The 13,710-nt window shown below is 47.5% G+C and overlaps 1 protein-coding gene across 1 annotated transcript in view; it reads left to right on the top strand.

Moving 5' to 3' along the window:
• The window catches only part of prmt3 (protein arginine methyltransferase 3), a 326,098-nt gene that overhangs the window by 253,702 nt on the left and 58,686 nt on the right, over positions 1-13,710 (top strand). The window contains exon 16 of the mRNA XM_034163908.1: positions 13,364-13,414. Coding sequence (XP_034019799.1) covers positions 13,364-13,414 — 51 coding nt within the window. The remainder of the gene's footprint in view (positions 1-13,363; positions 13,415-13,710) is intronic.

Genomic DNA, 13,710 nt, shown 5'->3' with positions numbered 1-13,710 from the left:
ACCCACCCCCTGAGCAAGCACATTGGCAACAGTGATAAGGGAAAACTTATCACTGTTTTTGTTTTTATTGTAGGATGACCAGATACAGAGGGACTATCTGCTTTGGCAAAAAATCAAATGAACAAAGCACAACACAGAATTGTCAAATGTGCATGGTGAAGAAGATGCAACTAGGCATCTGATTACTCAAAAAAATTAAGTGGTAATCTTAAATAATTAAGCATTATGGATACACCCCTGAAGTGGAACACAATTGGGATCATCATTGATACTGATACGTTGATACTTTGGAAAATCTCCAGACTTCCCAATCTCCAGAGTTTACATGCTCTTCTGTACTCCACTAGTCAAGTGAAGGCATGGTCAGTCTTTCTGATCAACATACAGTAGTGTTCAGAATAATAGTAGTGCTATGTGACTAAAAAGATTAATCCAGGTTTTGAGTATATTTCTTATTGTTACATGGGGAAAAAAGGTACCAGTAGATTCAGTAGATTCTCACAAATCCAACAAGACCAAACATTCATGATATGCACACTCTTAAGGCTATGAAATTGGGCTATTATTTTAAAAAAAAAGTACAAAAGGGAGTGTTCACAATAATAGTAGCATCTGCTGTTGACGCTAAAATCTCAAAACTATTATGTTCAAACTGCTTTTTTTAGCAATCCTGTGAATCACTAAACTAGTATTTAGTTGTATGACCAAAGTTTTTCATGATTTCTTCACATCTGCGAGGCATTAATTTTGTTGGTTTGGAACGAAGATTTTGCTTGTTTACTAGTGTGCTTGGGGTCATTGTCTTGTTGAAACACCCATTTCAAGGGCATGTCCTCTTCAGCATAAGGCAACATGACTTCTTAAAGTATTTTGACATATCCAAACTGATCCATGATCCCTGGTATGCGATATATAGGCCCAACACCATAGTAGGAGAAACATGCCCATATCATGATGCTTTCACCACCATGCTTCACTGTCTTCACTGTGAACTGTGGCTTGAATTCAGAATTTGGGGGTCATCTCACAAACTGTTTGCGGCCCTTGGACCCAAAAAGAACAATTTTACTCTCATCAGTCCACAAAATATTCCTCCATTTCTCTTTAGGCCAGTTGATGTGTTCGTTGGCAAATTGTAACCTCTTCTGCACGTCTTTTATTTAACAGAGGGACTTTGCGGGGGATTCTTGCAAATAAATTAGCTTCACACAGGTGTCTTCTAACTGTCACAGCACTTACAGGTAACTCCAGACTGTCTTTGATCATCCTGAAGCTGATCAGTAGGTGAGCCTTTGCCATTCTAGTTATTCTTCTATCCATTTTGATGGTTGTTTTCCATTTTCTTCCACGTCTGTTTTTTTTTTTTTTTTTGTGCATTTTAAAGCATTGGAGATCATTGTAGATGAACAGCCTATAATTTTTTGCACCTGCGTATAAGTTTCCCCCTCTCCAATCAACTTTTTAATCAAACTACGCTGTTCTTCTGAACAATGTCTTGAACGTCCCATTTTCCTCTGGCTTTCAAAGAGAAAAGCATGTTCAACAGGAGCTGGCTTCATCCTTACATAGGGGACACCTGATTCACACCTTTGTGTTCCACAAAATTGATGAACTCACTGACTGAATGCCACACTACTATTATTGTGAACACCCCCTTTTCTAATTTTTATTACTAATAGCCCAACTTCATAGCCTTAAGAGTGTGCATATCATGAATACTTGGTCTTGTTGGATTTGTGAGAATCTACTGAATCTGCTGGTACCTTGTTTCCATGTAACAATAAGAAATATACTCAAAACCTGGATTAATCTTTTTAGTCACATAGCACTACTATTATTCTGAACATGACTGTATCCTCGGGTCCACCTTCCAGAGATCAATTTAACTCCGTCCATTTCACCAAAGTACATCCCCTGGGCCAGCAGTGGTGGTTGTCTGCAGTCTCTTCATCAGTTGTAACCTCATGTTGAGAACAAAGCAGAAATTAATTAGCCGGACCGAATCAAAACACAGCCACACTCTACCATGACAGTGAAATTCTAGAAATTCTAGGGGAGGTGATGGTCTAGTGGTTGGGGAGGTGATGGTCTAGTGGTTAAGTGTTGGGCTTGAGACCAGAGAATCCTCTGTTCAAATCCTAGCCTGGCCGGAAAATCACCAAGGGCCCTTGGGCAAGGTCCTTAATCCCCTAGTTGCTCCCAGTGTGTAGTGGGCACCTTGCATGACAGCAGCCTGACATTGTGGTGAATGTGAGCCATTGATGTGTAAAGTGCTTTGAGCGTCTAATGCAGATGGAAAAGCGCTATATAGACAGGAAGCTAACGTGATCTCTGGTAATATAGTCCTAACTTTTACGAACGTTCCCTGGGTTTTAGATGGGGTAAGGGCTGAGTTCAACTCCAACTACAGCAGCATAAATAATAGGTGGAGGGAAAAAGTGAATGTACCCTTGAACATAATAGAAGCAGACTTAACAGGAAGGACAGTTTTTCAAACAGGTCAATACATATATGGAATAATTTACCAAGTCATGGAATTCTCTCACCAGATGTTTCATTTAAAATGAATTGATACAATTTGTCCAGGATGTACTATTTATGCATGATGCCTGCTTTTTATGTACTGTTGTACACTTTTTTCAGAGTAATACATGAATTATGAATTGTGACATAAGTGATCAAACTCCCACTGTATTGCAGTGTTCAAGCAAATGAAAATAAATTCATGTATCCATATTTGGATTGTCATGTGTTTTCATTACACATGAAATGTGCAATGAACAGGAAGTAATTTATTGATATTTGTTTTGGTTGTTTTAAAGTAAAATTGTGGACACACACACACGGTTCTTGTTACTGATGAAGCACTTCACATCCTTTAATGAGATATTAGCGGAGGAGCTGGATGTTTGTAAATTCATTTTTGTTGATTATGTTACCTTTATGTATTATAGCGGCTCATGGTGGGTATGCAGTAAATGATTAACAGGATCCCAGGCCAATGTGGAGATGTATTCGGCTGCCCCCTTATCTGTCTGCCCTCCCCTACAGTCTGATGTTGTCAAGGCAACTCCATACATTATGCACACACTGACAGAAACTGATACAAACTCATCTCATCTGCACACATGACGTACCCCCCCCTGCCTCCGCCCTGCCCCTCCTCCCCCCTCCAGAGGCCGTGTGGCTCTGCAGCTGCAGAGCCTTCAACTCCCCCAAGCTTGGCGGCGCGACACGCTGCTGTGGCCACCTACACTCTCATTGCCTCAATTTGGATGACGGACTGTTTCAAACTTTAGCGCACATAAACAATCAGATGTATATGTGTGGTTGTTTTAATTGATGTGTGCCATTATTATGTTCAACTAGTAATAATTATGGATTAATTGCTGTATTTTTGTATGAGGTAATTGGGTGTGAAGAATGAATTGCCCTAAAGTTGTTTGAATCTTTGAATATTCTCTCCACCTAGTCCTGGGTCTTCCCAGGGGTCTCCTCCCAACTGGAGGTGCCTTATCAGATGCCCGAACCACCTCAATTTTATAGTTTTGACTTCTAACCAGTGTTGTATAGTAATGAAGTAAAAATACGTCACTACTGTACTTAAGTACATTTTGGGAGACTTTGTACTTTACTCGATTTTTTTAAATTTTAAAACATGTTGTGTGGGCCGCTGAAGAGGAGGTACTGCTGGCCCACCACCACCAGAGGGCGCCCTGCCTGGAGTGCGGGCTCCAGGCACCAGAGGGCGCTGCCGCCGACGAAGGCTGCCAGGGTGACAGCTGTCACCCATTACTGGACACAGCTGACTGCACTCAGGACGGAGGTATATCAGCAGGACAGCGTCTCCACCTCAGTGCCGAGATATCGCCTTGAGATTAAGGTAACCTTCTCTGCAAGCTCATATTGAAGACTCTGATAAACCTTGGTAAACCTTTTCAGGACAGCTGACTACAGAAAGCTACTTGCTTGGATAAGTACTCACCTTTCCTGCTTCATTGTAACAAGAGGTGGAGGCGGCTTCTCCCCTCTCTGTCTACTGGGTGCTGTCGCACCCATACCTGTGTGTTTGTGCTCTTTCCCGCCAGCAGTACCGGATCCGACGAGCGGAGGCAGTGGCCACCTGGGAATTCGGGACTTGGCGGTTCCAGTACTTCTGGGGTTCGGTGGCAGAGGAAATCTGGGTGGTTCCGGTTCGACTAGGACGGACGCCTCCTACCTTCGAGCCTGCCCACACGACACCAGCAGATTTCGGCTTCAAACTCCAAATTATTAATTGTTGTATTGGTTGTGCTCTTTTCACAACAGTAAAACTTGTTATTCACCTTTCTCCATTGTCCGTTCATTGCGCCCCCTGTTGTGGGTCCGTGTACCGACACTTTCACAACAGGATATCTCGGCCAGCGTCATGGATCCCGAGGGGCGTCAACCGGCTGTTGAACGGCCAATGGAGGAACAGGGCGCAGCGGCGGCTTCGGGAGGGGTAGTCGGTGAGTTGCAGCGGATCCTCACCGCTTTCACCACTCGGATCGATTTCATGACCGAGCAGCACGTTCTCCTAAACCGCAGGGTGGAGGCTCTCGCCGCACACGTGGAAGCGCGCCCTCCGGGCGCCGCTGCGGCTCTCCCTCCCGAGGACCCTGCGTGTGAGAATGACGTTCCACTGGTCGTTCAACGGTCCCTTCCTCCGTCCCCAGAAGCTTACATAAGCCCTCCAGAACCGTACGGAGGCTGTGTGGAGACGTGCGCGGATTTTTTGATGCAATGTTCGCTCGTCTTCGCACAGCGTCCCGTGATGTACGCGACTGACGCTAGCAAAGTAGCTTATGTCATAAACCTGCTTCGCGGGGAGGCACGCGCTTGGGCTACAGCGCTCTGGGAGCAGAACTCACGGCTCCTTCATTCATACGATGGGTTTGTACGGGAGCTCAGAACGGTGTTCGATCATCCCAACAGAGGCGAGTCCGCTTCAACCGCACTACTGTCCATACGACAGGGGCGTCGGAGCGCAGCTGCCTATGCAGTCGCCTTCCGCATCGCGGCGGCGAGATCCGGCTGGAATAGCACTGCCCTCCGCGCTGCCTTTGTAAACGGACTGTCTCTGGTCCTAAAAGAGCACCTGGTGGCTAAGGACGAACCGCGGGATTTAGATGGGCTCATCGATCTAGTTATACGACTCGACAACCGGTTAGAAGAACGCCGTCGGGAACGAGGCGAAGGGCGTGGCCAGGCACGCGTCGTCCCTCTCCCTTCCGGGTCCGATCGAGCTCCGCCCTCCCCACGCTCCTCTGTTCCTGCGCTCCGTGCGCCTATGGCTCCCCCTGCTGACGAAGCTATGGACACGAGCAGGGCAACATTTAGGGCACCTGGAGCACAAAGGAGGCGGGCCCACGGAGCTTGTTATGTTTGTGGCTCGAGTGAGCACATGGCAAACGACTGCCCCGAGCGGTTAAACTCCAACGCCCGCCCCTAGAGACTGGGCCAGGGGTGGGCCAAAACATTCACGTGGGACACACCCACATTGCTACACGACTCCCAGTCACGATCCTTTATGAGGATTCAACCCTGAAGGCCCCAGCACTGGTGGACACGGGCTCTGAGGGGAATCTGCTTGACAGTAGATGGGCCAGGGAGATAGGGCTCCCTCTGGTGGCTCTTACCTCGCCTGTGCAGGTTCGGGCGCTAGATGGCTCCCTACTCCCACCAATCACACATAAGACACCTCCAGTAACTCTGGTGGTGTCAGGTAACCACCGGGAGGTGATCGAGTTCTTCGTGACTCAGGCCACCTCCCGTGTGGTTTTAGGGTTTCCATGGATGTTAAAGCACAATCCCCGGATTAATTGGCCGTCCGGGGTGGTGGTTCAGTGGAGCGAAACCTGCCATCGGGAGTGTCTAGGTTCCTCGGTTCCTCCCGGCTCCCAAGCTAAGGAGGAGGTCCGAGTCCCGCCCAATCTGAAGGCGGTGCCAGCGGAGTACCATGACCTCGCTGATATGTTCAGCAAGGATCTGGCTCTCACGCTTCCTCCTCACCGCCCATACGATTGTGCCATTGATTTGGTTCCAGGCAGTGAGTTCCCGTCCAGTAGGCTGTACAACCTCTCACGGCCGGAGCGCGAATCAATGGAGACCTACATCCGGGACTCATTAGCTGCCGGGTTGATCCGGAATTCCACCTCTCCGATGGGTGCTGGTTTCTTTTTTGTGGGTAAAAAGGATGGCGGGCTTCGTCCATGCATTGATTATAGGGGGTTGAACGAAATCACGGTTCGCAATCGATACCCGTTGCCCCTGTTGGATTCGGTGTTCACCCCCTTGCATGGAGCCAATATCTTCACCAAACTTGATCTTAGGAATGCCTATCATTTGGTTCGGATCCGGAAGGGAGACGAATGGAAGACGGCATTTAACACCCTGTTGGGCCATTTTGAGTACCTGGTCATGCCGTTCGGTCTCACTAACGCTCCCGCGACCTTCCAAGCATTGGTAAACGATGTCCTGCGGGACTTCCTGCACCGGTTCGTCTTCGTGTATCTGGATGATATACTCATCTTTTCCCCGGATCCTGAGACTCATGTCCGGCATGTCCGTCAGGTCCTGCAGCGGTTGTTGGAGAACCGCCTGTTTGTGAAGGGCGAGAAGTGTGAGTTCCACCGCACTTCTTTGTCCTTCCTGGGGTTCATCATCTCCTCTAACTCCGTCGCCCCGGACCCGGCCAAGGTTGCGGCGGTGAGAGATTGGCCCCAACCTACAAGCCGTAGGAAGCTGCAACAGTTCCTCGGTTTTGCTAATTTTTATAGGAGGTTCATTAAGGGCTACAGTCAGGTAGTTAGCCCCCTGACAGCCCTGACCTCTCCAAAAGTTCCCTTCACCTGGTCGGACCGGTGCGAGGCCGCGTTCAAGGAGTTGAAACGGCGCTTCTCGTCTGCACCAGTTCTGGTGCAGCCCGATCCTAGTCGCCAGTTAGTGGTTGAAGTGGATGCCTCGGACTCAGGGATAGGAGCGGTGCTCTCCCAGAGCGGGAAGACCGATAAGGTCCTTCACCCGTGTGCCTATTTTTCTCGCAGGTTGACCCCCGCTGAACGGAATTATGACGTCGGCAATCGGGAACTCCTTGCTGTGAAAGAGGCCCTCGAAGAGTGGAGACATCTGTTGGAGGGAACAGCCGTGCCATTCACGGTTTTCACTGACCATCGGAACCTGGAGTACATCAGAACCGCCAAGCGTCTGAACCCCAGGCAAGCCCGCTGGTCACTGTTCTTTGGCCGTTTTGACTTCCGGATTACCTACCGTCCCGGGACCAAGAATCAGAGATCGGATGCATTGTCCCGGGTGCACGAAGATGAGGTCAAAACGGAACCGTCGGATCCCCCGGATCCCATCATCCCGGAGTCCGCTATCGTGGCCGCCCTCACCTGGGACGTGGAAAAGACCGTCCGGGAGGCCCTGACCCGTGTCCCGGACCCCGGAAACGGACCAAAAAACAGACTATACGTCCCACCAGAGGCTAGAGCTGCAGTCCTGGACTTCTGTCACGGTTCTAAGCTCTCCTGTCACCCAGGGGTGCGAAGGACCGTGGCAGTCGTCCGGCAACGCTTCTGGTGGGCATCCGTGGAGACCGACGTCCGGGACTACGTCCAGGCATGTACCACCTGCGCCAGGGGCAAGGCCGATCACAGGAAGACCTCAGGGCAGCTACAGCCGTTGCCCGTGCCTCATCGCCCCTGGTCCCACATTGGCCTGGACTTCGTCACGGGTCTCCCGCCGTCCCAGGGAAACACCGTCGTCTTCACGATAGTGGACCGTTTCTCCAAGGCGGCCCACTTCGTGGCCCTCCCGAAGCTCCCTACGGCCCAGGAGACAGCGGACCTCCTGGTCCACCACGTCGTCCGTCTGCATGGCATACCATCAGACATCGTCTCCGATCGCGGTCCCCAGTTCACCTCACATGTCTGGAGGAGCTTCTGCCGGGAACTGGGGGCCTCGGTCAGCCTTTCGTCCGGGTACCACCCCCAGACCAACGGGCAAGCAGAGCGGGCCAACCAAGAATTGGAGCAGACACTACGCTGTGTGACAGCCGCGCACCCGACGGCCTGGAGTACCCACCTGGCCTGGATCGAGTACGCCCACAACAGCCAAGTGTCATCAGCCACCGGCCTCTCCCCGTTTGAGGTGTGCTTGGGGTATCAGCCCCCCTTGTTTCCGGTGGTCGAGGGAGAGGTCGGTGTGCCCTCGGTCCAGGCCCACCTACGGAAGTGCCGTCGGGTGTGGCGTGCTGCCCGCTCTGCTTTGTTGAAGGCCCGGACGAGGGCGAAGAAACATGCAGACCGGCGGCGGGCCCCGGCCCCCACGTATCGTCCTGGGCAGGAAGTGTGGTTGTCAACCAAGGACATTCCCCTTCAAGTGGACTCCCCCAAGCTCCAAGAACGATACATCGGTCCCTTCAAGGTCCTCAAAGTCATCAATCCCGCCGCAGTGAGGCTTCAGCTTCCGGCCTCACTGCGGATTCACCCAGTGTTTCACGTCTCCCGGATAAAACCCCATCACACCTCACCCCTCTGCACCCCGGGTCCGGCACCACCTCCTGCCCGGATCATCGACGGGGAACCGGCTTGGACCGTGCGCCGGCTCCTCGATGTCCGTCGAATGGGCCGGGGTTTTCAGTACCTGGTGGACTGGGAGGGGTACGGCCCCGAGGAGCGCTCCTGGGTGAAGAAGGGCTTCATCCTGGACCCGGCCCTCCTGGCCGACTTCTACCGACGCCATCCGGACAAGCCCGGTCGTGCGCCAGGAGGCGCCCGTTGAGGGGGGGGTCCTGTTGTGTGGGCCGCTGAAGAGGAGGTACTGCTGGCCCACCACCACCAGAGGGCGCCCTGCCTGGAGTGCGGGCTCCAGGCACCAGAGGGCGCTGCCGCCGACGAAGGCTGCCAGGGTGACAGCTGTCACCCATTACTGGACACAGCTGACTGCACTCAGGACGGAGGTATATCAGCAGGACAGCGTCTCCACCTCAGTGCCGAGATATCGCCTTGAGATTAAGGTAACCTTCTCTGCAAGCTCATATTGAAGACTCTGATAAACCTTGGTAAACCTTTTCAGGACAGCTGACTACAGAAAGCTACTTGCTTGGATAAGTACTCACCTTTCCTGCTTCATTGTAACAAGAGGTGGAGGCGGCTTCTCCCCTCTCTGTCTACTGGGTGCTGTCGCACCCATACCTGTGTGTTTGTGCTCTTTCCCGCCAGCAGTACCGGATCCGACGAGCGGAGGCAGTGGCCACCTGGGAATTCGGGACTTGGCGGTTCCAGTACTTCTGGGGTTCGGTGGCAGAGGAAATCTGGGTGGTTCCGGTTCGACTAGGACGGACGCCTCCTACCTTCGAGCCTGCCCACACGACACCAGCAGATTTCGGCTTCAAACTCCAAATTATTAATTGTTGTATTGGTTGTGCTCTTTTCACAACAGTAAAACTTGTTATTCACCTTTCTCCATTGTCCGTTCATTGCGCCCCCTGTTGTGGGTCCGTGTACCGACACTTTCACAACAAAACAGCTTACTTTCACTTTTACTTCACTACATTTCTGACGTTAATTGCATACTTCTACCCCGATTTTCTTCATTTTCTATGCGCCATGCCGTTACTTGTTACAAAAAAAAAAAAACAACACACACACACTCGAAAAAGTCGTGTTTTCACCCAGAGACGACTAGTGACTGCAACAAAGTCAGGCCGATTTGTCATGAGGCATGTCCGGGAGGCTTTTTTGCAGTTGTGCACTTGTGCTCTTGGGGGGTGTTTGTCAATCAATCAATCAATCAATTTTTTTTTTATATAGCGCCAAATCACAACAAACAGTTGCCCCAAGGCGCTTTATATTGTAAGGCAAGGCCATACAATAATGATGTAAAACCCCAACGGTCAAAACGACCCCCTGTGAGCAAGCACTTGGCTACAGTGGGAAGGAAAAACTCCCTTTTAACAGGAAGAAACCTCCAGCAGAACCAGGCTCAGGGAGGGGCAGTCTTCTGCTGGGACTGGTTGGGGCTGAGGGAGAGAACCAGGAAAAAGACATGCTGTGGAGGGGAGCAGAGATCGATCACTAATGATTAAATGCAGAGTGGTGCATACAGAGCAAAAAGAGAAAGAAACAGTGCATCATGGGAACCCCCCAGCAGTCTACGTCTATAGCAGCATAACTAAGGGATGGTTCAGGGTCACCTGATCCAGCCCTAACTATAAGCTTTAGCAAAAAGGAAAGTTTTAAGCCTAATCTTAAAAGTAGAGAGGGTGTCTGTCTCCCTGATCTGAATTGGGAGCTGGTTCCACAGGAGAGGAGCCTGAAAGCTGAAGGCTCTGCCTCCCATTCTACTCTTACAAACCCTAGGAACTACAAGTAAGCCTGCAGTCTGAGAGCGAAGCGCTCTATTGGGGTGATATGGTACTACGAGGTCCCTAAGATAAGATGGGACCTGATTATTCAAAACCTTATAAGTAAGAAGAAGAATTTTAAATTCTATTCTACAATTAACAGGAAGCCAATGAAGAGAGGCCAATATGGGTGAGATATGCTCTCTCCTTCTAGTCCCTGTCAGCACTCTAGCTGCAGCATTTTGAATTAACTGAAGGCTTTTTAGGGAACTTTTAGGACAACCTGATAATAATGAATTACAATAGTCCAGCCTAGAGGAAATAAATGCATGAATTAGTTTTTCAGCATCACTCTGAGACAAGACCTTTCTGATTTTAGAGATATTGCGTAAATGCAAAAAAGCAGTCCTACATATTTGTTTAATATGCGCTTTGAATTACATATCCTGATCAAAAATGACTCCAAGATTTCTCACAGTATTACTAGAGGTCAGGGTAATGCCATCCAGAGTAAGGATCTGGTTAGACACCATGTTTCTAAGATTTGTGGGGCCAAGTACAATAACTTCAGTTTTATCTGAGTTTAAAAGCAGGAAATTAGAGGTCATCCATGTCTTTATGTCTGTAAGACAATCCTGCAGTTTAGCTAATTGGTGTGTGTCGTCTGGCTTCATGGATAGATAAAGCTGGGTATCATCTGCGTAACAATGAAAATTTAAGCAATACCGTCTAATAATACTGCCTAAGGGAAGCATATATAAAGTGAATAAAATTGGTCCTAGCACAGAACCTTGTGGAACTCCATAATTAACTTTAGTCTGTGAAGAAGATTCCCCATTTACATGAACAAATTGTAATCTATTAGACAAATATGATTCAAACCACCGCAGTGCAGTGCCTTTAATACCTATGGCATGCTCTAATCTCTGTAATAAAATTTTATGGTCAACAGTATCAAAAGCAGCACTGAGGTCTAACAGAACAAGCACAGAGATGAGTCCACTGTCCGAGGCCATAAGAAGATCATTTGTAACCTTCACTAATGCTGTTTCTGTACTATGATGAATTCTAAAACCTGACTGAAACTCTTCAAATAGACCATTCCTCTGCAGATGATCAGTTAGCTGTTTTACAACTACCCTTTCAAGAATTTTTGAGAGAAAAGGAAGGTTGGAGATTGGCCTATAATTAGCTAAGATAGCTGGGTCAAGTGATGGCTTTTTAAGTAATGGTTTAATTACTGCCACCTTAAAAGCCTGTGGTACATAGCCAACTAACAAAGATAGATTGATCATATTTAAGATCGAAGCATTAAATAATGGTAGGGCTTCCTTGAGCAGCCTGGTAGGAATGGGGTCTAATAAACATGTTGATGGTTTGGATGAAGTAACTAATGAAAATAACTCAGACAGAACAATCGGAGAGAAAGAGTCTAACCAAATACCGGCATCACTGAAAGCAGCCAAAGATAACGATACGTCTTTGGGATGGTTATGAGTAATTTTTTCTCTAATAGTTAAAATTTTGTTAGCAAAGAAAGTCATGAACTCATTACTAGTTAAAGTTAATGGAATACTCAGCTCAATAGAGCTCTGACTCTTTGTCAGCCTGGCTACAGTGCTGAAAAGAAACCTGGGGTTGTTCTTATTTTCTTCAATTAGTGATGAGTAGAAAGAACATGATCATTTTTCTACATTGATTACAGACCTGCAGCGGGTCTGTAATCAACCTTTCTGCAGCGCAGTTTTGCTTTGAGCCTTGAACCAATCGAAGCAGTGATTCGCAGATTGAAGCAGTGCTTTGATCTGTGATTCTTGGATTCATTGTTTAATTTCGCTTTATCCTAATTTTTCCCCGCTAAAACCCTGAAGAGCATATGTCTGTGATTAATATTTAATATTTTTATGTTAAACCGACCTGTTATGGTCTTCTGAAACAGCTGATAGATGTATTTTATAACTTAAAAACAGGACCTATGCTAATGCGTTAGCGTGTCTATGGCGTTTTCAATGTTAAAGTTAGCATTAAGCTGTTTGAGTCAGCACGTTTGTGTTGATTTGTTTTCAGTATAATTAATGGCTCAGCGTTCGTTGTCGTAAAAGAGTCAAATTCTAATTTTTCTAAATTTATTTTTATTCATATATAATAGCAACAACAACAGTAGTCTACATAATAGACAGTAATAGTCAATAATAATAGACTAATAATGTTACAGACAAAAAGAACCTAATGAAACAAAACACAACAGAAAAGATAAAACCATGTAACAATGAAAATAAATAAATACATATAGAAATAAATAAATGTTTCCTGTGAACACCTAGTGAGTAGCCTACTCTCATTTAGGTTTTGAAACGTTGTTTCTAAAGTGTTTTTGTGTGATGTGCACAAGTTTCAGTATTTTGACTAATACTACCAGTCATTTACAAGCCTAGATAAACTTTTATAAAAAAAAAAAATCAGTCCGTTTTTGATTATTAACATTTGCTTGTACTTTTACTTTCATTACTTGACTACATTTAGTTGTACATTACTTGTCATACTTAAGTACAATAAATACTAGATACTTTAAGACTTTTGCTTGAGTAGCATTTCAATCGGTGACTTGAACTTCTACCAAAGTAATTTTTTAATGGGTATCTGTACTTTTACTTAAGTGTGATTTTCCGGTACTTTATACAACACTGCTTCTAACATAAAAAATAAAGTCCAAAAAATATCAGAGCTACAGATGGCAGAGGTACCGCTACAAATACAACAACACCTATGAGACAATGATGGCGGGAATCATGGCATGTTCCTGTCTTCTTGAAAGCGACACTGAAGTATCATTGTTTGATTTTCCTCTGTACAGCAGTCAGGTCATTTAGGTGGTTTTTGCACATGACGCGCTCAGTCTCCCTCAGCTCTGCGCGTTACAGTTTTATTGTAGTCAAACAAATCCAGGGGTTTATTGTACTGTCACATTCTAACATGCCTCATATTTCATTGCAGGCAATTGTCGGCTACTTTGACATTTTCTTCGACAAAGGCTGCAGCAACAAGGTAAGCAGCAGTGGCAAGAGCCGAGCCATTTAACGGAAACTCAATTACGTTCACGCTTTAGCGTGTTTCCCTTCCCTGCAGCGTTAGCTGGAAATCGACAGGCGTCCTCGGTGACTGCTGATATAAGCACTTGCACAGCAGTTGGAACACAAAGCTCTCTGAGCAACACACAGACGTGCCTTTTCACTGCACCTCCTCTTCCACCTGAGACTGAACCGTCGTGCTACAGCTGAGGTGCTGTTGTACGTTAGCATCATTACGGGGACGTACGGCTGAACAGCGTGATGTACAAAGTC

This window comes from Thalassophryne amazonica, chromosome 2, assembly GCF_902500255.1.
Source record: "Thalassophryne amazonica chromosome 2, fThaAma1.1, whole genome shotgun sequence".
NCBI classification, from domain to species: domain Eukaryota; kingdom Metazoa; phylum Chordata; class Actinopteri; order Batrachoidiformes; family Batrachoididae; genus Thalassophryne; species Thalassophryne amazonica.
Note: the sequence above shows the minus strand (reverse complement) of the source record. Positions and strands in the feature narration are given on the sequence as shown.